The following is a 23,901-nucleotide window of genomic DNA, read 5'->3' on the forward strand; positions in this document are numbered from 1 at the left end:
AAAATCTTAGATGAGTATAAGGAAAAAATTTTAAAAATATATATTTTATTGATTTCTTACAGAGAGGAAGGGAGAGGAATAGAGAGTTAGAAATATCAATGAGAGAGAAACATCGATCAGCTGCCTCCTACAACCTCCTACTGGGTATGTGCCCGCAACCAAGGTACATGCCCTTGACCGGAATTGAACCTGGGACCCTTTAGTCCGCAGGCCGATGCTCTATCCACTGAGCCAAACCAGTTAGGGCAAGGAAATTTTTTTAAAAAGTATGATTCAGCCGAAGCCAGTTTGGCTCAGTGGATAGAGCGTCGGCCTGCGGACTGAAGGGTCCTGGGTTCGATTCCGGTCAAGGGCATGTGCCTGGGTTGCGGGCGCATCCCCGGTGGGGGATGTGCAGGAGGCGACTGATCGATGGTTCTCTTTCATCGATGTTTCTGACTCTCTATCTCTCTCCTTTCCTCTCTGTAAAAAATCAATAAAATATATTTAAAAAAAAATAAAATGTATGATTCACTATACTGAGTTATTTAGCATATAAAAATTCTTGAATTTGAATTCCCAAGTTGTTAATCTATTTAACATTATACCATGAGTCTAGTTTCTTCAGTTTCTAAGTCTTTTACTGCCTTAATGTCTTTTATTTGGCCTGTGGCCTGAATGCCATAAATGGCAGCTGCAGTTAACACCATTTGTTTATTCTGGCCACATCAATGGTGACTTTTCTTAATAATTATGAGTAGAAGACTAATTTTTGTACCATTTAAATCATTACTTTAGAAATTAGGGACTAAAATGATCTTTTATGAAGGACTTTTTTTGTTTTGATATATTTTGTGTGAATTTATGTTTTATATATTTTGTGTGAATTTATGTTATTTTGTTTGTGACCTTGGAAAAGTATTTTACTTCTTTAATTCTACATTTCTTTATCTGTAGGATGGATTTGATGAGACTATTTGTTTCATTAAAGGGTACACAGTAGGAGCTTCTCTAAGAAGCAGAACATATAAAAAAAGTTACATGTTTAGGAGAATATATTCCTAAATTAGGAAGGAACTTTGGGGAATTTTCTTTCTTTTTTTATTCCTCACCTGAGGATATGAGAGAGAAAGGGAGAGAGAGGGAAACATCGATGGGAGAGAAAAACATCAAACGTTTGCCTTTTGTTAGCTTCCCAACTGGGGATCAAACCTGCAACCCAGTATGTGCCCTGACTGGGAATCGAACTGGCAACCGTTCGGTACACAGGATGACACTCAACCAACTGAGCCACTCTGGCCAGGTTTTCGTTTCTAAGCTAATGAGGAAATACAAGACATACAAGATCAGAGAGAAGGTGTAGTAAATGCCTACACCGAGCAGGAATGATAGTGGGGAAGGGAGGAAGGACTGGGATTGTATTTTTCATTTATTAGTTAATGGACATGGGGGTTGTTGTTACTTTTGGCTGTGATGAATAGTGCTGTTACGAACATTTGTGTATGACTTTATGTGTGGACATATGTTTTCATTTCTCTCGGGTATACCCAAGAGTGAAATTGCTGGGGCATATGGTTATTCTGTTTAACATTTTGAGGAACTGCTGGGGTGTGCACCACTGGACAGTCCAACCATTCCTCCACATCCTTGTCTATACTCAGGTCTTGTGTGACTGTTGATTCTAGCAAGTGCGGTGGCTGTGAAGTGGTACCTGTGGCATTTGCCTGACGGCTAATGCTGTTGAGCATCTTTTCATTTGCTTAGTGGTCATTTGTCTATCTTCATTGGAGAATTTCTGTTCAGTCCCTTTGCCCATTTTTCAATTGGGCTATTTGTCTCTGAAGTATGAGAGTTCTTTACATTTTCTAGATATAATTTCTTATCATGTATTTGATTTGTAAATATATTTTACGTTTTGTGGGCTGTCTTTTCAGTTTGTGGATGCTGTCCTTTGCAGCACACATGTTTTTAATTTTGGTGAAGTCCAGTTTACCCACTTCGGCTTTTGTTGCTTGTGCTTTTTTGGTGTCATATTTAAGAAACCATTGCCTAACCCAGGGGTGGGCAAACTTTTTGACTCAAGGGCCACAATGGGTTCTTAAACTGGACCGGAGGGCCGGAACAAAAGCATGGATGGAGTGTTTGTGTGAACTAATATAAATTCAAAGTAAACATCATGACATAAAAGGGTACGGTCTTTTTTTTTTTTTTTTTTAGTTTTATTCATTTCAAACGCGGGCCGTAGTTTGCCCACGGCTGGCCTAACCCAAAGTCATAAAGATTTACTCCTACATTTTTTTCTAAGAGTCCTATGGTTAGCTCTTTGACCTATTTTGAATTAACATTTTTTATATGGTTTTACAAGCTTTTGACTCTCATCTGATTTCCCAGACTGTGTGGGGTATGTTGTCTGTAAAAGGAGCGGTTGAACTCGGGGATCGCTGAAGTCCTTTGCAGCACATTCTGAGGTTTTGTGTGACTGTAACCTAATTGTCCTAATGTTTTTTAATAGTTCCACTATTTGTTGCAATGACCAAAACCCATGTGATAGCAGCTTCAAAAGAAGCATTTTATATCTGGCAATATCGTGTGTCAAAGAAGCTCACAGCGTTGGAAATCAATCAGATGACACGGTCTCGGAAAGAAGGGAGAGAAAGGTATGTCTTTTGTTGCATATTTTTTGGAAGCTCAACTGTATCATATTTATAATATTTATTTTTATTTTTATATATTTTTTAATAAGTTTCTTTTGAGCTGAACTGACAACATATGCTGGGGGGCAAGCTCTCAAATGCTGTCCTCAACTAGATCACATTTAAATCACACAGTTAGTTATAAATTGTCATGCCTGAGAACTGTAAATTGTTTTGATGAACAGAAATAATATTTTCCAGTTAATCTGAATATCTTTCAAACGTATCTGTTTAAATTTATCAAAATAAAAGAGATAAGAGTGGTATAATAAAAGAAAGCCCTTAGAGATGAAGACTGGAAATCTATGTTTTTATAAGGAAATGGCTATTCTCACCCCTCTGCTCTCACTAATTAGAGCTACGATGCTCTGCTGAAACATGGTGAGTCCGCTAAGGCCTGTGTGTTGGTGGTGCAGGTCCTTCCGGGACAGGAGGGGTTTTTCTCGTGCTCCTCACCACAGAAGAGACAGGTCCTTAGACACAGACACGGGCGAGGTCTTAGGTTGGGTGCACTGGTCAGGTGGTTTCTGTCTCTCCCCTGGTAGGTAGATAATTTTTACCTTTATAAGATTGAGCATTGTCAAGAATTCTTTAAAATAATGGCATTTATGTTAAATAACAATATTCATTGGTGTCATCCAATCCTTTAACTATTCTAGAGATTATGAAATAGTATAACCGTTATACTGTCTTTGAAATTCTGATTTTTCCCCCCCCAGAATCTATCATATTGATGATAGTCCTTCTGGATCAGTGGATGGAATGCTTGATTATAATAAAGCCATTCAAGTAGGTGATTTTATTGCTGCCGTCAAACATGTGTAGATTTGGAAATACTGTAATTTTATTTTGAGACCAGTAAAAGAATTTGTCTCCAGTGAGAGCATATTATCCTAGTAATTCTTTAAATATTTTTCTATTCTGAAAACCTTTCTCTAGATCTGCTACTTTTTCTTCTTTTGATTTTTAAAAACATTTTATTTTAAAATAATTGTAGGCTCACAGGAAGTTGCAAAAATAGCACATAGAACTTATTTACCAAGCTTCCTTCAAATGGGACATTTTATATAAATGTAGTATAATATCGAAATCAGGAAATTGGCACTGGTAATATTACTGTTAAACTATGATCCGATTCCTCATTGTTTGTATGTGTGCCTTGTGCTAGCGACTTCTTCATTTTCACACCTCCTCTCTACACCATCCCTGTTCCCTGGCAACCACTAATTTGTTTCCATCTCTAGAGTTTGGACACCTGAGAATGTTTTATGAATGGAATCGTGTAGCATGCGGCCTTTAGAGATGGGCTTCCTTTCGCTAAGCGTAACCTCTTGAGTACCATCCAGGTTGTGACAGTGCCAGGCCATCTCCCTCTCTCATTTTGGCATGGTGGTCCTTCTATCATCTGTTCATCTCTTATGACTAAGCTCAGTTTTTGCCTCCATGCTCCTTCCTCTGTGATCTCATAACTACTGTGTGAACTACTTTTTTTAAAATATATTTTTATTGATTTCAGAGAAGAAGAGAGAGGGAGAGAGAGAGATAGAAACATCAATGATGAGAGAGAATCATGGATCGGCTGCCTCCTGCACGCCCCCTACTAGGGATCGAGCCTGCAACCTGGTTGACGCTCAATCACTGAGCCACACCAGCCCAGGCCACAGTAGACTTTTGACTAATTCCTGAAGGTAAAAATTTCATCCTAGTATCTCTAGTGCTTAGTTTAGTGTCTGGTGCATAGTAGGTTAGTAAAAGTTTGTTAAGCTAGAAAATGTATTGTTGAACTGCATACTACCTTTTACCAGATTATTCATCTAATAAATATTTGTTAAAGAATAACAAATTGATTTATTTTAGGGCACAAGGGATCCAATTTGTGCCTTAACTGCATCTGATAAGACGTTGATTGTGGTAAGTTGTGAAAAAAATTTTGAATAATAGTTGTTTAAATTGTAAAAATAGAGCAAAGCAACATGTTTTGGATTTGAATATCATCTTATGGGGCATGTTGTGTTTAATTGAATCCAACATAAGAAATAAAAAAGTCTTAAAGATTGCCTCACAAATGGTTCATCTTTTGCAAAAAGCTGTTTGTAAAAGCAGTAGAATGAGGGTCAGTGGGGAGAGTTTGTCACTGGATTGAATGAGCCCTTTAAGGGTTAGCAGAATTGGGGTGGATTGGGTGGTGGTCAGAGGTTTAGAGGTTTCCTCCTCTATGTCGCCTGCTAGTTCACATTGGAGAAAGTGTTTTGGCTCAGCTACTTGTGTAAGGTTTAGGGTGAAGAGGTAGCGTGTTTGCTAGCCATTAAAATAAAGATATGCATGGCAAATTTTTGCAGAATTTTTCAAATAACATCAGTGTATAGTGTCTTTTCTTGAGTTCTGACATTTGAAAATATTAATTTTAGAGATAAATGTTGACTTTGACATAGTAATGCTGGTAGAGTCACTGAATTTGAATTATGTAAACCAGGCCTTCATGGTGTCTGTTTCCAGCTCTAGTTATGTGCTTTAGCCATTAGTTAACTAATTTAAGGGGGGAAAACAATCTTAAGAACATGGTATTCATTTTTCCTCACCAAATGAACTTGGTGTATGTTTTCAGCAGTTTGTCTTAGGTCTGTGGAATCTCTTGTTTTCTCTTTTGCTATATGGCAGGGTGGCTTTTAAGAAAATACGTGTGTGTGTGTTTCTGACATTTGCAGAAAATAGTAACTTGCAACTCAGAACAATAACAAAAATGGACCTAACTCCCAAATGAGAACCTACCTATAAGAAACGCATTGAAATAGTTTTAATATCAGCCAAAAGTTTCGATGCAGAAGATGTCCTCTGCATTGAACACCTCTTTCTACTGTTGCAATGTAAACAGTTTTTAGAACTTTTACTTTTTCAAACGTTTTAAGCCATAGGACCACCTTTTTCAAAAACAAAATCTTGTTTTGTCGATATATTAAATATTTTAACACCCACATGTCTCTTTTATACATCAGAAAATATCCTCCCCACCCCCACCCCTAGCACTCCCCAGCCTTTCTGACTGGCCCCTCTTGAGAGTCACTTTGCAAAAGCAGCGCTGCTCTGTGGCAGGGGAAGGGACGAGGGGAGGACTGGCTGCCAGGAGCCTCCACTGTGCCCCGTTGCCTGGGCTCGGCTTGGGGCACAGGGGGTTTGAAAACGGTGGTTTGCTCCTTAAGGCCTGCACAGAGTTGCATAGGAACTTATACTCTATTCCATTTTTAAGCACATTTAATACTGATTGTATCATTGCTTTCTGATAATCTTCCTAACGCATAGCAGGTAGACTCTCAGTAGCAGCTGTTTCATACAGTGATCTTATATATGAAATTTAATGCAGTAAATGCTTTATATTTTAGCCTTTAATGTGCCCTGAATATTACCGTAGACAACTATAAATAATGCTAGGTATTTCTTCCTTGTGATGTAAGAATGTGTATATTATTGAAGAACTAGATTTTTGACTTCTTTTTCGAATGCTACATGAAAACAATTGGATCACCTTCTGCCACTTTTAAAAGGTTTTGATTAACGTAGGAGAGAATTATGTACTCAGAAACATGATTCACTATCACAAGGGGATTTGCTATGATACCATCACTTTGATTTTGAAACAAATTATGAACATATAGAGAGACCTGTAGTTGTACTTTAATGTTGGTCTTTAAAATATTGTGGAAATTTGCTTAATAATCAAAAGTAATTTCCATAGGGTCGTGAATCTGGCGCCATTCAGAGATACAGTCTTCCTAATGTTGGTTTGATTCAAAAATATTCCCTTAATTGTCGAGCCAACCAGTTATCGCTGAACTGCAACTCTAGGTAAGTCTGAAGGCCCCCTTCAGGCAGATGTGTGACTTAGACATTATCCGTGTGGATTGCTAGATTTATGTAATAAATGCAAAGATATGTGTGTGTTTAAACTTGCCTGATAGTTCAGTGTGGTTTGACTATACTGTATTGGTATTTAAATATTTATATTTTTGGTACTGTATTTGGTTTAGATGTCTTTCTCTAATCGGGCAAAATACAGAAATGCTAGTGCAGTGTTTAAGTTATTTATATGCCAGTTGCTTTAATCTCCTTGGATATCTCTTTCCTCACAAGGAAGCAAAGTGGAGAGTCGTCCATGTCTTCTATCAAATTTGTAAAACTGTGTTTGAAGTCAGTTTTTTATCTAAAGCCATTTCTACCTAGATTGCTGGGTCATACTTATATTCATGATCGCTGATAGTAACTTACCATTTCCCCTCTCCGGGTTCATTGTTTGTAGCCGTCTTGCCATCATAGACAACTCAGGAGTCCTAACCTTCTTTGACTTGGATGCACGGGTAACGGACAGCACGGGGCAGCAAGTCATTGGCGAGCTGCTGAAACTGGAGCGGAAAGATGTCTGGGATATGAAGTGGGCCAGAGATAATCCTGATTTGTTTGCAATGATGGAGAAAACAAGAATGTATGTTTTCAGAAACTTGGATCCTGAGGTAAAGACAAGAAATGAGCATTAACGGTACATAAATCATAACGGTACAAATATCAAGACCTGGGTATTTCTCCTTTGTTTCTGCCAGAGGTTTATTGGTGTTGTCTGCATGAATTTCTGAAAGTAAACAGAAACATTTCCGTAGAGTTTTAAAATACTTGGTCTTACGGGGGAACAGTACTCATCCTTTACATGTTCTCTACATCCTCTGAGAAGTCGGTGCCTGTGGAAAGTGTTTCTTAAGTAGTTTTAACAGAGCAGCCTTCTTCTTTTTAAATTTGAGCTTGTTGTCTGGCTTGGCTAGCACTTAGATTCCTATGAGATTTACAGCTAGATGAATTTTTATAACCTTACCACTGACTGGGTTTCTTCATAAACCATGCTGTACTGTTCTCATTCACGAGGACCTGTCTGGCTGTGGTCCCCGTGTGGTTAACTCACTCTGCTATTCATTCCTCTGCTTTATGTTGAAGAAGGAAAATTTTATATAATCAAGTATAACATTTGTTTTTGTCTTTAAAGGAACCCATTCAGACTTCTGGATATATTTGCAACTTTGAGGATTTAGAAATTAAATCTGTGTTATTGGACGAGATATTAAAGGTAATTTTTTTTAATCCTAACTGGAAGATATGGTTTATTGGTTATTTAGAGAGAGGAAAAGGGAGAGAGAAAGAAACATTGATGTGGCAGAGGAACATTGATTGGTTGCCTCACATAGGAATGTGCCCCAACTGGGGATCGAACCTGAAACCCAGGCACGTGCCCTGATTGGGAATCGAACTGGCAACCTTTTGGTAGGGATGACACTCCAACTAACTGAGCCATACTGGTCAGGGCCAGGTAATTCTTAAAAAACAATTATATTTCTGCTGCTGGCTCGACTGGGATTAATTTTGCAGCAAGCAGCGTGGGGTCCCGGTTAGGGGTACGCGTTGAGGAGTCGGTGTATCCGGGCCCTACCTGCTCTGTCACTGTGCACCTTGAGACAGTTGCCTCTTCTCCAGAGCGTCACGTTCCTGTCTACAAGCCTCAGTTTTTACCTCTATCAGGTATGGATAATGCTAACACCTGTCTGATAGGGTTTTGATTTATAACGTGTAACAAGCACTTAGCACCAAGACCAAGCACTAGGACCAAGAGCTCAAAAATGGTAGCTAGTGGTTGTCATTTTTATAGTAATAACGAAGAGGTCCTGAAGAAGCTTTTGACAATTTACTTAGTCCTTTTCTGTCTCTAGGATACTTGAGTAACTTTTTCTTTGAAAATTCACCATCTTTTCATTTTTTCCAGGTTTTTAAAAAATAACCTATTTCTGGTTCCAGATACCTCTTCAAACCCCGGCTTTGGTCTTCATTAACCATCCCTTGAGAATTAGTTTTAGCTCCATTTTATCCAAAGCACTTACTTTTTATATGTACTTCGTATATTTTTCGGAATCAGAATAGTAGATTTTAAATTTCCAGAAGTTAGTTGCGGTTTGTAGCATGTTCCACACTTTGGTTTGCTGTGTGATGATGGCCATTTTATTAGGAACTGGGTTTTTCTTTCCTGTATCATGACCACCCTGCAGCAGCAGGATGGGTCCCACCCAAAGTTCGGTTTGGATGTCAAGGGTGATGGGTCCACAGGCACCTAGAAGGTGTAAAAAGGTTTCAAATTCCGCAACGAGGCTCTGGGGGGAAAGGGCAGCCTCCCCAGCTGGTCTGAAAATGGTGTGAGAGAGCGGGAAGGAGGCTGGTGTGAGGCTTTTTGGTAGTTGTTTAGTCTCATATTTAAATCTTTTGGGAAAGACGGCAAGCAAAAGGCCTTATCTCTTCATTCATAAGAGAGGAAAGGGAAATACATACTCTCTGATGTTATGTATTCAATTTAAATAGGACAGTAACTGCAGATGGAACCAGGTCTGTTCTTTGACAGATCTAAACAGGGCAGGTCTTTACTTGTTGCAGAAGTGCTCTCCACGTGGAGAAGAGCCCCATGCTCACAGTGGAGGTGATATAATGCCTCACACTTCATCTTTGATGTTTGACACTGACAGCGTTTAAGCTTCACCTCTCACCCTTCACCCTTGCCCTCCTGCCTCGCATCTGTAGGACGTGGACGGTAGGCAGGTCCCACAAAGAGTTGTCAGCCAGAAAGCAGTGGAGTTAGGATTTGAGCCAGGTCTGTTTGAATCCCAACCTCATGCTCTTTTCCTACTACTTCCTCCTTGGTGCCTGGAGATCCCTGAGAACTTCCCAGCTTCTAGATACAGTGGTTTCGTGGCAGGGTGAGCAGGCGTCCACGCGGCTCAGTTCACGTTTTCAGAGAACTGGCCTCTGGGGAGCCATTGCTGTTGACACCCAGGGCTCTCATTTTCCCATACGCTTCGCTTTTCGTTACTTAGAACACGTGGAATGTTGCTGAGTTCATTATAACCACTTGTTTCCTTTCTTTGGCCATTAGCCTTTGTTTTTGTTGTTGTTGTTAGATTACTAAATTACAAAACAAAAGTGGCAATGAACACCAGCTCTTTTTCTTTTGTTTGCCTGCTGCCCAGCTGCAGGTGGAGCAACCCTTTCATTGCCCAGGCTGCGAGGGAGGTGAAGGAGGGAGGGGCAGAGGCTTTGGGCCCGAAGTCAGCAGTGCCTCGGGAATAGACCATAGACTGTTTGAGCTGAGGGAAACCCCTGCCTGAGTGTCCCTTCTAGAAAGGGACTCCTACCGCTGTCCCCTCTTCCCACAGGCAGCCTGAGAGCCTAGGAGGCGTGTTTTCTGGGTAACTCAAAAGACCCACACGGGGGACTTCTTTTGCTTCCAAGTTTTGCCTACACTGCGATGCAGTTTCTTGTTAAACTGTAAAGAAGAAACATATACTCCAAAGGCAACTATTTGAATTTTTTTCTTTCCATCTTTACGTTTAGAATCCAGAACATCCCAACAAGGATTACATAATTAACTTTGAGATTCGGTCCCTGCGAGATAGCCGAGCATTGATTGAGAAGGTGGGAATTGAAGATGCGTCTCAGTTCATAGAGGACAATCCGCACCCCCGACTTTGGTAGGTAGAAGTAGAACCCTCCCCAAGTGGCTGGTGGGTGTTTCCTTCTTAATTTTTAAATTTTTTAAATTGATTTTAGAGAGGAAGGGAGAGGAGAGAGAGATAGAAACATCAATGATGAGAGAGAATTGTTGGTTGGCTGCCTCCTTCATGCCACCTAATGGGGATCGAGCCCACAGCCCAGGCATGCGCCCTTGACTGGAATCTAACCTGGGACCCTTCAGTCCCCAGGCCGATGTTCTGTCCACAGAGCCGAACCGGCTAGGACTGGTGGGGCTTTTAAACCCTCAGCTCTGGCCCCCTCTCCTGCCAGCCTCCATCGGGATGGCCTTCCCGCTCTCGTTCTTCTTTTTAAGATAAATTCAGTTTAGATTTGGAAGACCTGAGAATAGGCATAACATTAAATGAAGTGGGCACAAAGATGTGTGAGGACAATCGCTTCCCACCGTGCTTCACTGGAAACCATAGGTACGATCACCGAGTTCTGGTGCAAGACTCGTTTATCAGGAATTTGCATAGACTTTTCGGATTTTTTTTTTCTGAAGGCGCCTGCTGGCTGAAGCGGCTCTCCAGAAGCTGGATTTGCACACGGCAGAGCAAGCGTTTGTGCACTGCAAAGATTACCAGGGCATCAAGTTTGTGAAGCGCCTGGGCCACCTGCAGAGCGAGGCCATGAAGCAGGCGGAAGTGGCTGCCTACTTCGGCAGGTTCGAGGAGGCCGAGAAGATGTATCTTGACATGGACAGAAGGTCAGTGCTCAGGGTGCCGGCATCCGGGGTGCTGGCAAGGGAAGGAGGAATGTAAAACACATTAACGGCACCAAACCGTTTCTTTTAGAAAATCATTTCAGCTTGGAGTTCAACCTAGACATTCCCCATGCCCCTCACTAATTTATGGCGTGTAATTTGGGGCAGTTTTCTTAGTTTGCACACATATGAATAGCTGGCCCCGGTAGATTTTTTCGCTTGGTAGGAAAAATAATCATGTGAGCACAGTGACTGGGGGCTTTCTCATTTATTACACAGTTCATTATTTGGGTTTAGGCCATTATTTAATTTACTGTTGTCAAGGAGCATGAAATAAAATTCAAACGTGTTTAGGGATTGAGTTTTACTCTTTATATTTTATTTTAGAAGTATATAAAATAATGTATGAGCTTCATTTCAGCTCTAAACATTGTCTAATTTTTATTCATATTATTTGTACTTGTGAGAGGCCCTTAATATAACTCAAGCCCTGAAAAGAAAGATAAAGCCAAACATGTTTTTATATGTTTGGTTTTTAAATAAACCTGATCATGTCTAAGAAATTGATGAAAAGGAGTGATTATTATTGAAGTCATTATTTTGCTGAGGGAATTGGAAGTCCAGGAAAATGAAAGGAGGCAAATTGATTCCTTTTCCCTATTCTGGGTTCTCCCCATTGCTTCTTACCTGGTCAGGTTAAGTTTCTAAAATGTTTGGAGAATTGCCATGTCTGTTCATTGCTGTGTACCCGCAGTACCCTAGAATTGGACCTCGCGCATAGTAGGCGCTTGAGAAATATTTGTCAAATGAATGAATTAGTAACTGAATGAATGCCTCTGTTTGCAGAGATCTTGCTATTGGCCTCCGGCTGAAGTTGGGAGATTGGTTTAGAGTACTCCAGCTCCTGAAAACTGGGTCTGGTGATGCAGACGACAGTCTCCTTGAGCAAGCCCACAATGCCATCGGAGACTACTTTGCTGACCGACAGAAGTGGTAAGGAACCTGTCTGGACCCACTCAGCCAATCACAGCCTGTGGAACGTAGCTGCTGGCATTCTTACCTAGGAAATGAGGAGCGCCCTCCTGGGTCCTGCACTTCAAGTAGCTCTGGGTTCACGTTGGGCATGAGATGCTCCCAGTTGTTAGATAAGCTCTGGAGTTTCAAACTCAAAAACCTTGAGCTTAACTCCCGGCAGCTCTTCCTGTTTGAGACCACAGTGTGCAATTCTAAGCCATTCTATGATTCATTTCCGAAAAAGTGAAAACAGCATTTTATGTTGGCTTATTTTGTTATTGTAGGTTATTTTCAGAAATCATTGGCTTTTATTCTTCAGTTTTCATTTTGAGCAGTATGCTTTTCTATTAATGTCAGTGTCTGGAAGCACCACTGTGTATCAGATTAAAACAGTATTAAGACTATTCAAAGAATGTTGTAACTAAAGCATGCTTCACAGTTTTAGATTCCACCCCCAACCCCCAATTTATATGCTTCAAAGACATTTTGTAACTGAAGATGTTGACTAGAATAATCCTAGTAATTCTAATGAAGGAACATTTTTTGGTGAAAGTGCTATTTATCAGGAGGTTCACATTAGCTTTAAAAGTTTTCCTTTTTTCTCCCATAGGTTGAATGCTGTACAATATTACGTACAAGGCCAAAACCAGGAACGCTTAGCTGAGTGTTATTACATGTTAGAAGATTGTGAGGGATTGGAGAATCTTGCCAATTCACTTCCAGAAAACCATAAGTTGCTTCCAGTGGGTATTGTAAATTGAAGTTTTTGAAGTTGTTAGTTTACTTTATAAGGTTTTTATGTTATAGTCAGGATATATCCTCTGTGGGAAGGAAAATTTTAAACTAATCTATAATCTTAGTTTCTTAGATTGGAACAATGCTTTTGATTGCTAAAACATTACATCAATATTACAGAATACTTGCCGAAACGGGTGTGGCTCAGTGGATAGAGCGTCGGCCTGCAGACTGAAAGGTCCCAGGTTCGATTCCGGTCAAGGGCATGTACCTGGGTTGCGGGCACATCCCCAGTAGGAGATGTGCAGGAGGCAGCTGATCGATGTTTCTCTCTCATCGATGTTTCTAACTCTCTATCTCTCTCCCTTCCTCTCTGTAAAAAATCAATAAAATATATTTAAAAAAATATATTACAGAATACTTAAAAATGGAGGAAAACCTAGTAACATTCCTGCTACTTTAACATGATCACAGTTCTGTGTAGTTTTACCCATTTTATAAAATTGCTTATAAAACTTAGCTGAACCAGGACAGATTTACAGATGAAATGATATGTGGTCAGATATTTGCTTTCGAATAGTCCAGGCTGTGTCTGGTGCTTAGTATGTGTATGTTTGAAATTTGCTGCAACAAGAGTTAAAAAAGAAAGCTTGACTTTTATTAGTTTATTTCAACAATAAAATATTTAGTGTTAAAAAAGAGAAACTACAAGTTCTCTGGAACTTTGTCCTTTTTAAGCATCTTTACTTGTCGGATGATGGTAATGAGTTTGTATTTGACTTGCTTTATCCAAAATGTAAACCACTGAACAGTGTAACACCCATAGAGTTAGCAGCTCCCAGCTGCAGGGTCTGCACCCGGATCAGCTGTGAGCTCTGCCACAAAAATGTTGTCTCTTAACTAACAGGTGAGCATAGAATTCTGAGAAGCCCGTTTTCTGTGTTGTGAATTAGAGCAGTTTCCCTGTGGCAGTGGCATTTCACACCCTTCCTTCTCGTCCTGTGTGTTTTCTGGAAGGGAAAGAAATGGAAATTACCTGTGACCTGGGGTATCATGACAGCGTAGCCCACGTGGCTGTTGTCTGTTAGTGTGTCTAATGACGCAGAAAAAAGTCTTGCTGTGGAGTATCCAGAATAGTAATGTTACTAAGTCAATACTAAGTAATTATAGCTATAGTAACACTTAAATAACTAAAATAATTAAGAACTTAAAATAGTACTACACATTTCAAATCAAGTTTTGAAGCAGTTTTTAGTAATATGGTAAAATGTACATAATATTTAAGTGGGAAAGGAAGGATACAAAGCCTTATACTAGTTCAGGGTTTGGCAAAGTAGGTTTACAGTTGTTTGTATGGAAAATAATACAAATTAATAATGTTTAGTAATTACTAATCTATAATAATAAAAGTGTAATATGCTAATTAGACCAGACGACCTTCTGGACAAAGCCGGAGCTTCGAGGGAAGCCGGGGTCCTGGGTGCCAGAGGGAAGCCAGTGCTGGCAGCTGGGGGAAGGAAGGCCTACTCTTGCACGAATTTCGTGCATTGGGCCTCTAGTTACTAAATAATGATACAAGAATAAACTCTGTGTTTCACATGCTCACAACTGTAGACCTACTTTTGCCCCACCCTGTATGGTATGATCACAATACATGCACCACCTCATATACACACATGTATTCAGAGGACAAAGATGTTAGGAATTTCCATTGGACTGTTGAGAACGGTCTCCTGTGGTTAATAGATTATGAATGACCACATTTTTGTGTTTTAAAAATTTTTAACCATAAGAATGTATTAGTTTATAATCAGAAAATATTAGCATTACTTTTTAAAAGATAGTTGGTACAAAATATACTTTTGTATTTCTCAAAATATTTTAAAAGTAGGGTGGGGAGAGAACAACTCTGGCCAAATAGATTCAGAAAGAAAAGAAAATATTCTGGAAATGGGAAGTCCAGCCCCGTAGGTGGGATGTTTTTCGTGTGGTTTCTCTCCTGCCTCCGCCCTCCGAGGGAGCTGTTTCGGGTCCAGTGTTCTGACCCGATGAATGGCCAGCTTGTTGGGGCATTCTTTATAGGGGTATTGGGGACTCTGTGAATGAGAGTTCCCGTAAGCCTCAAATTAACAGTTACCTTTGATGATACCATATGCCCAAAGGCTTTGCTTACCACGAGTGTGGGTTTGCTTGGTTGGTGTGTCTGTAAACTAGCTTCTAACCTGAGGAAGAAAAGAGTCAGTGTCTTCAGGTCCTGGTTAAAACTCAGATCCTGGTGGGCGCCGGGGATCACGGGTTTATAGAGGGTGATGGTTAGCATCCGTGCTGGTTGGTGGCCTCTGTCCCTCTGTCTGTTTAAATGCAAAATTACTGTAACCACCGGTCCATTTAATACGCACATGTTCCCAGGGAGTCTTGTAAGTTCAAGTAGAAGTGCTTTCCTTGGTCTGTGACATCTGAGAGTATTGTTTTGTCCTTACAGGAAATAGCACAAATGTTTGTGAGAGTTGGAATGTGTGAACAAGCAGTGGCTGCGTTTTTGAAATGTAATCAACCAAAGGCAGCAGTAGATACCTGTGTGCATCTCAACCAAGTAAGGAACTGGAAGTTAAGTGACCGCGGTCGTCCTTTAGAAACTGTGGCCAACATAAGGGTCGGAGAGCTTGGGATGAAAGTAGTGACAGGAGACAGGACGTCTCTGACTTAGTTGAGGACTGAGAAAAGGTTGGCCTTCCCTCACCTCTTGAAGCGCCACCATTAAGGCTGACGCAGTCAAAACTAGCTCAGTATGGGAACAGGAAGTAACCTTGCGCTTTAGTCTGGCAGGTTTTTATCTGGAAGCAATTTCATAATTTTCTGCGTTTTATTAGGATTGGGTTTTGTTTCCATAGAAGGACTAGGTAATGATTATTGCAAGAGGAAAGGATTGAGTTACTTTCTTAATATTTCTTTTGGCAAATCTATATTCTTTTGCCTTTAAAGAAAATGTATACTTGATATTTTAAAGAGCTGGAACTTAACTAAAATTGAAGTACCGAATTGTTGTTGACATTGTTCACTATCGCTGCATTCTTTGAAGTATTTTCCCAAAGTATTTTATAAAGCTTCATTTGCTTTAGAAAAAATATCTTTCAAATGTTATAGCTGATAGGATTTTTTCTTAACTGAAATTGTGTATTTTGATTTACTAAACACATCTTTTTCTCTCTCCTAGTTTGAGCAGAGTTAGAATTTTAAGATTAATGTGATTATCCACTTTGAAGCTTTCCTTTTCGGATGTACTTCTTAAGCAACGCAAAGTCTTAGATCATGTCATCATTTTGATGCATGTTTTATTTGTAAAACTTGTAATTGCTTTTATTTTAAGTGATTTAAAAAATAGATAGCATTTTAATTTTAATACAGCATTATTATTATAAACTTGAAGATTTATTGTGTGAAGTCTGTGATATGTGACTATAAGTGCTTAGGTAACTGAACGGTATATTTTTTTCTCCTAGTGGAACAAAGCTGTTGAATTGGCTAAAAATCATAATATGAAAGAAATTGGATCCCTGTTAGCGAGGTATGCAGCTCACTTATTGGAAAAGAATAAAACTCTTGATGCCATAGAGCTCTATCGGAAAGCCAATTACTTTTATGATGCTGCCAAATTGATGTTTAAGGTATGTAATGTTGTTGGTATTTGGTTTGTTCTAGTTACCAGTGTTTTCTTAGATGTTGAAGAACACATTTTCGAATTTGTTTGGAAACAAATATTTGTTGTAGCAAAATACCTCTGGTTTTATCACTACTATAACAATGTGTTATCTTATTATTACCTTTACTAACAGGCTATTTATTAATATTAGCATCTTATTGCTACCTAAACAATTATGTGTTTATTTAATACTGACATTAAAGAATTATAGGATTTTTAGGGACCACAAAGTACAATTTCCCTTAACTGGGAATTAAGTCCTGTTGACAATAGAATTTTGGGTCCCTTAAAATGCGCACGTCTTAAAGACATTACACGTTTCATAATATGCATTTGGCAGGAAGGTGAGTAGTACGGTATGAGTGTATGCACATTTTACATTCTATTCTTTTCACATTTGCTTTAATGAAAAAGTGAAAAATTTCCCTCAGAATTGTTTAAATAGAAATTTCTGAATTTAACATGATATACCTACCATTAAAGCCATTTAATCTCTGTGCACTTAAAACATTATTTAAAAAATTTCTTTGTGCCCTAGCTGGTTTGGCCCAGTGGATAGAACATTGCCCTGTGGATTGAAAGGTCACGGGTTTGATTCCGGTCAAGGGCACATACCCGGGTTGTGGGCTTGATCCCCAGTAGGGGGCGTGCAGGAGGAAGGCGATCAATGATTCTCTCTCATCATTTATGTTTCTCTCTCTCTCTCTCCCTCTCCCTTTCTCTATGAAATCAATAAACATATTAAAAAAGAAAAAGAAAAAAATCTGTTATGGAAAATATTACCCATTCCTTGAATGCTTTCTTCATTCTGACTTGACATCTGTTATTTTCTAAGAATCTTCTAAGTTATAACTTCAAGGGTTAAATACTAAGAAGGAACTAAGTACTTATCAGTACTAAGGAAAAAGTGGGTTTAAAAATATTTAAAATGAGGGATATTTATATTCCATCCTACTGACTTTCCTCCTTTTTTAAGAGAATTAAATTTGAGCTGATTATATCTGTACAAATATAGATTGAGTAATATCTTCCCTCAATTCTTTAAATACTTAAAGATTGCTGATGAAGAGGCGAAGAAAAGAACGAAACCTTTGTGTGTCAAGAAGCTGTATGTACTGTCAGCCTTATTGATAGAGCAGTACCACGAGCAGATGAAAAACGCTCAGCGAGGAAAAGTTAAAGGAAAGAGTTCGGAGGTAAGTAGACCCTTATATAACTCATCCGAAGTGTCTAAAGAAAAAACAATCAAACTTCTCTTTTTGGACAGGCCGTTTAATTTGCCTATTTGCATTTATTTCCTTAAATGATATGAGGAAAGGAATGACTGATATGGAATTAGTACTCAAATGTTAGAAATTTTTATTTGGAAATATTGGAAAACTATCTACACTAATAAAAGAGAAAAATGGTAATTGGCGTACGGCAATACCGTTTTCATTGGCTAATCAGGGCTATATGCAAATTAACTGCCAACTAGGATTGGCAGTTAACAGCCAATAAGATGGCGGCTAATTTGCATATGTAGGCACAATGCAGGGAGGCGAAAGGGAAAGCAGGAAGAAGCCCCCTGCCACTGACAGTGATCGGAAACCCAGGGGGGAAGCTAAGAGCTGGGGGGCAGGGCAAAGGCGGCCCTGGGGCCGCCTTTGCCCTGCCCCCCAGCCATGATCGGAGAATCAGGCGCCTTTGCCAACCTGGCCAGTGATAGCAGGAAGTAGGGGTGGAGCCAGCGATGGGAGCTGGGCACGGTCGAAGCTGGCAGTCCCAGAAGCTAGGGGTCCCTTGCCTGGGCCTAAAGCGAAGCCCACGATCGCAGCGCCCCCCGCTGCCACTGCAGGTCCCCGCTGCCCGGGCCAGACGCCTAGGCCAGAGGCGTTAGGCCTGGGCAGGGGTGGAGCCTGCAACCACGGGGAGCTGGGGGTCCCCTGCCCAGGCCTGACACCTCTGCCGGAGGCCTCAGGCCTGGTCAAGGGGCCGATCCGGTGATTGGTGATCGGAGGGTGATGAGGGTCAACTCCTCTGGCTGAGGCGTCAGGCTTGGGCGGGGGGTGGAGCAAGCGATCAGAGGGAGATGGAGGTCCCCTGCCCAGGCATGATTCCTGGGCCAGAGGCCTCAGGCCTGGGCGGGGGCCAGAGCCAGTGATCGGGGGAAGATGGGGGTCCCCTGTCCAAGCCTGACACCTCTGGCAGAGGCGTCAGGCCTGGGCAAGGGGCCGATCAGGCGATCGGAGGGTGATGGAGGTCAACGCCTGAGGCCTCCCAGTATGTGAGAGGGGGCAGGCTGGGCTGAGGGACACTCCCCCCCCCCCAGTGCACCAATTTTGTGCACCGAGCCCCTAGTTTTTACTATAAGACTAATCTACAATCTGCTTTAATTCCTTACTTAGAAAATCCTTTCTAATCTGTGAGTCCTAAAAATTTTCTAGGTTATATATATTATTTTAATATGCAAATGAATCTCTTATTAAAGTTTAATCAATTCTGTTTTAAAATTAGATCAATCCTTTCACAATGTATATGTATAGCAAGTCACCACAATGTATACTTTAACTATCTTATATTTATTTAAATTATACCTCAGTAAAGCTGAAGAAAATTTGATCACACAGTTTGCTAAAACATGAATTATAATGAAGAAATTAAGTCTGCAATGACAGTTTTGTAATGATAAATCTGCTAATTTAGAGATTGGAATGTAGTTATCTTCTGGGCGGGGCTGTTGCTGTGGCTGTGCTGAGGGAATCCTGTGCTTCACTTGCAGGCCACTTCGGCGCTGGCTGGTTTGCTGGAGGAAGAGGTGCTGTCCACAACCAGTCGGCTCACAGATAATGCCTGGCGGGGCGCCGAGGCCTACCACTTCTTCATCCTGGCGCAGCGGCAGCTCTATGAGGGCTCTGCGGACAGTGCACTGAAGACAGGTGGGCCTGTTCCCTAATGGGCGGGGTCTAAAATTATAAGCTGAATAGGAAGGGCCTTATAGTAATTTCAATAACACCTTTTTCCCGATGGATTTATTTTCTTATGTTTGAGATTTGCTATCTATAATGTGTTTGTGCATTCCCCTTTTTGATGTTCTTTTTATTTTTTTAAAACAAAAAATATAGAAAGCAATATGTACAATTCACAGAAAAACAAGAAGTTTGAGATAAGCAAAAAGAATATTTGTAGCATTAACTATTCTATTCAGTCAAAGAAAACACTTAATTGCCCTGTCCTTTTGTATGTGTGTGTGTATATACATATTATATAAATATTTACAATCTATCATCTATATAATACAATATATTACATGAAATAAATATATTTAAGTAAGTAAATTTGTTTTTCTACAATATTGGGAGTATAGCAGATCATACTTTTGTGTACTTTTTAAAAACAGTAGTATGTTTTAAAATATTTTTATATTAGTAGATAGATTTCTATAGCATTTAACTTTTTTTTGTGTTTTCTTTTTGTTTAGCATTTTTAACTTTTTAAAATAAATTGATACTTATATAACAATTTCAACTGAAACAAAAAGATAAAAGATAAATTCAAAGGTAAAAGTAAAATTTTATAACTCACAAATAGTCATTTCCAACATTTGGGTGAACTTCCTTTTTGACATTTTTTTAAATATATTTTTTTATTGATTTCAGAGAGGAAGGGAGAAGGAGAGAGAGATAGAAAATCAATGATGAGAGAGAATCATTGATCAGCTGACTCCTGGATGCCCTTACTGGGGATCGAGCCCGCAACCCAGGCATGTGCCCTTGACTGGAACTGAACCAGGACCCTTCAGTCTGCAGGCTGAGGCTCTATCCACTGAGCCAAACCAGCTAGGGCCCTTTTCGACATTTCTCCTTACCCGTAAAGTTGCTGTTTGTATATAGTTTTACTGAAGAAAAAAAATCAATACAATATATGTTGTTCAGGGCCTTGCTTTCTACCTTCAACAGTATATTGCAGTTATCTTTCCACGTTGGTAAAGAGAGCTATGTGACTATTTTTAGTAGTTGTGTAACATGCCATTGTATTTAAGTACTGTAATGTATAGATTATTTACATGCATGATGATATATTAATTCCAAAAGAGCATAGATAAGAGAATTTTCTTATAAACCGGGACATGAATGACTGAACCAGATGGGCCACGACAGTGCTGTGGAATGACCCCGTCCGCCCGGCCTCCCTGTAGCATCTTGGTTGGGCCACTGTGAAGTCACCAGGCTGCTCTCCTGTCACCACCAGCACATCACACCCTCAGACCACCAGTCTCTATTTCCAGGACCGGAGCTGCCCGCGGGCGTTCCGGACCCTGAGCTCTAGCCTGCTTCTTCCGGCCGGTGCTCCGACCCCCGCCATTGCTTCCTTTCCCTGTGCTGACGCTCACGTCGGGTGAACTAAGACAGCGCAGATTCTCTCCCGGGCGCCGTCGGAATTGCTTTGCGAAATCCACGTTCTTTCTTCCCCAGCTCTTCACCTGCGGGACTACGAGGACATCATCCCCGCCGTGGAGATCTACTCTCTGCTGGCGCTCTGCGCTTGCGCCTGTGAAGCCTTTGGGACTTGTTCCAAAGCTCTTATTAAACTCGAATCGTTGGAGAGCCTCAGTCCCGAGCAGAAACAGCAGTATGAAGACCTTGCCATAGAAATCTTCACCAAACATACGCCAAAAGACAATAGAAAATCGGAATTGGACAGCCTTCTTAAAGGGTAAGGCTAGTTGTAATTAGTCAGTGTCATTCTCCCTTTTCAGAAGTTTGGATTTCTATATGTATAGTAGTGTAATATAGTAGTTAAAGCACTACGTTTTGAAGTAGGTTACCTTAACATTATACCCTATATTATTTAGTCTTAGAAGTATATTAATGCTTTATTTTCTCATTGTAAGAAAAGTTTTTAAGTTTACCTTGAAATCTTTTTTATTCCTCAGTTTTTAAATGTCATAAAGTTTTAAGTAATTAGAAGCTGTGAAGTATAATGATTTGTTCTTCCTCTTATGTTCCCAGAGGGAAAGGGAAACTGCCAACATGCGTTGCCACCGGCAGCCCCATCACCGAGTACCAGTTCTGGATGTGCAGTGTGTGCAAGCACTGCGTGCTGGCTCAGGAGATCAGTAACTACAGCTTCTGTCCCTTATGCCACAGCTCAGTGGCATAAAGGAAGGACGAGTCGTGTGTGACTGTAACACATGGTAGCAGATATGCATAGCTATCACTGTGTACATAATAAGGTTGACTTCCATACACTTTATATGAAAATCAGCATCTTTATTTCATAGTTGTATTTTGACATAAAATTATATATAAATTACGCATATATATAATATCTATATTATATACACATGTACATATATATAATTTTGTGTTAAACTATGACTATGAAATAATGATGCTGATTTTCATATGAAACATAAGGAAGTCAACCTTATTTCATGTCTGTCCATCTATCTATCTATCTTGTGGTTGGTTATATGATACTATGGAAATATTCTGAGTAACAAATTTTTTTCTCATAGTGTCAAGATTACTAAGTCACAGAAAAGTCTTGGCGAGGGCATAGAGGCAACATGAGAGCGGGGCAAAGTTGTACCAGAGGAGGTTAAACAATTTGCTTCAAGCCCAGAATCAGCTATTGACTCTTCAAGACTTTCCTAACACATCTATTGGGGACTCTCTTTTGGGCCTTCTCATTTGCTACTAGTTCAACCATGCCTGAGCGCTAGAATTTTTCCTCCAGTTAGTTATTTCAGATAGAGCCTGAGTGGCTGTCTCTACTTCCTGTTCAGTTTAATATAGAAACCAACATCTCTAAATAACCTCTTGTAGACTTAATTATGTAGTTTGGGATATATAGCTGTGAAAGTTTTAGTGATCGGCCATGTTTTGGGGACCTTGTCTGTCTTGAAAGTGGTAGGTACTAGAGGAAGGCCCACAGCATGAGTTGACCCAACTGTTTTTATTCAATGTGAAGGATTTTTTCAGGATAACAACAACAAACTCTCCCATGGTGAAAGGGGCACAGGGAACAAAATTGTCTATATATGACAAATACTTGGAGAGAAGTTGGATAGAGGTAGTATATTAAAGATAGTATAGGAAACAGTTATGTTCTGTTCTTGTAATAAGTCCCTTTAAGTAATGCTTTATCATATAACTTGGTCTGAACTATGTGAAGTTTCAAAGTCGCATGGTAAGCCAAAGTACTGAGGTGACAGAACCTACTGATGAAGCTAAACAAGTAGGCACTGTGCCCCAAAGCAACATAGCATTGTCGACCCGCCTGCTGTCCTGCACGAGTACGACTGTATTAGACATTTTTTTTCTAAAGTACACTTTGAAATTATATTTTTGTATTTCAGGGGCGGATATCTTTGGTTTTATGTGGCATTAAGTGAAATAATATGAAAATAATAAATATTAAAGTAAAAAAAATGAGTTATCTTAAGTTTCCTTTATCTAGAACTTATGGATAACATGGTATTTGTTTAAATATTTTCGTGGGGGTTGGTTAGGAGGCTGTTGGGCTGCAGAGTGGATAAGGGAAGGAAGGGTCTGGAGGCATAATGCATGGATAATATCGCTTTTGCTACCAACAGGAGAAACTGAGACCACCACCGCCTATCAGGGTACTAGGCAAATGTCAGGTGACTGGAGGTTAGAGTGCAGCACTCCTCAGAGGCCACACAGAGTTCTCATTTAGAAATGGGGGGGAGGGGACAATTATGCTACTAGACTTTTAAGAGAAAATCAAGAGTATTTAATTTGATGATGATATAGCTCCAAGATATTACTACTGAGTTTCTAAGATGCAAATAGCAATATTATGCTGCCCCCTTCTGTGTATTCTTATTATTTTCTCAATTCATTTTAAAAAATAATCACTATACTATTTAAAATTGACAAGTGCTGGTGAGGATACGGAGCAGTTGAAACCCTTATATGTTGCTGGTGGAAATACAAAACAGTACATCAACTTCGGAAAAGTTGAGTTTTAGATGTGCTCCACATATATTATGGAAATACATGTTTACCTGTGTGTATATGTATGAATATGTGTGTGTTGTTTTTAAAAAATTATTTCATTTTTTGCTGCTCCAGTTAACAAAATGGAAGTTTTATTGAGGCCCCAGAGCCCGGGAGGCTCAGGTAGGCGGCCGCCCTGTGGGGAAGGAGGAGCCTGATTTGACTTTCTTTGTGGGGCACAGGTTGTTGGTGTGGCCACACTTCCTGTGGCAGTTGACAGCATGGGGCTGCAGCAAGCATAACACTGTCTGCAGATCATCTTGTTTTAGTTGTATCTCTGGGTGAGCTGGCAGAGGGAAGGCTTGATGATGCCACTCTGCAGGCCAAGTACCCGTGTAGGTGGACTCTATGGAAGACGGGCATGAGTTGGAGGGATAGCCACTGAACCTGGCCCCAGCACCGGTCACAGGGCACGACCCTTTAGTGTCCTGTAGACCAGAGCTTCTCGTGTGATGGGGACACCATGTCAGAATCCCGAGTGTG

At 40.2% G+C, this 23,901-nt stretch overlaps 1 protein-coding gene across 1 annotated transcript in view; it reads left to right on the forward strand.

The window, feature by feature from the left end:
- Nucleotides 1–22,799, forward strand: part of WDR35 (WD repeat domain 35) — a 43,089-nt gene extending 20,290 nt beyond the window's left edge. The window contains exons 12-27 of the mRNA XM_081101290.1: nucleotides 2,492–2,636; nucleotides 3,392–3,461; nucleotides 4,530–4,583; nucleotides 6,403–6,512; nucleotides 6,964–7,174; nucleotides 7,696–7,776; nucleotides 10,080–10,216; nucleotides 10,762–10,965; nucleotides 11,809–11,955; nucleotides 12,587–12,719; nucleotides 15,194–15,304; nucleotides 16,212–16,376; nucleotides 17,467–17,607; nucleotides 19,173–19,329; nucleotides 20,866–21,106; nucleotides 21,403–22,799. Coding sequence (XP_080957416.1) covers nucleotides 2,492–2,636; nucleotides 3,392–3,461; nucleotides 4,530–4,583; nucleotides 6,403–6,512; nucleotides 6,964–7,174; nucleotides 7,696–7,776; nucleotides 10,080–10,216; nucleotides 10,762–10,965; nucleotides 11,809–11,955; nucleotides 12,587–12,719; nucleotides 15,194–15,304; nucleotides 16,212–16,376; nucleotides 17,467–17,607; nucleotides 19,173–19,329; nucleotides 20,866–21,106; nucleotides 21,403–21,553 — 2,258 coding nt within the window. The 3' untranslated portion in view covers nucleotides 21,554–22,799. The remainder of the gene's footprint in view (nucleotides 1–2,491; nucleotides 2,637–3,391; nucleotides 3,462–4,529; nucleotides 4,584–6,402; nucleotides 6,513–6,963; nucleotides 7,175–7,695; nucleotides 7,777–10,079; nucleotides 10,217–10,761; nucleotides 10,966–11,808; nucleotides 11,956–12,586; nucleotides 12,720–15,193; nucleotides 15,305–16,211; nucleotides 16,377–17,466; nucleotides 17,608–19,172; nucleotides 19,330–20,865; nucleotides 21,107–21,402) is intronic.
- The last annotated feature ends 1,102 nt before the right edge of the window (nucleotides 22,800–23,901 follow it).

Source organism: Myotis nattereri, assembly GCF_964212035.1.
Source record: "Myotis nattereri genome assembly, chromosome: 10".
Classification (NCBI taxonomy): Eukaryota; Metazoa; Chordata; class Mammalia; order Chiroptera; family Vespertilionidae; genus Myotis; species Myotis nattereri.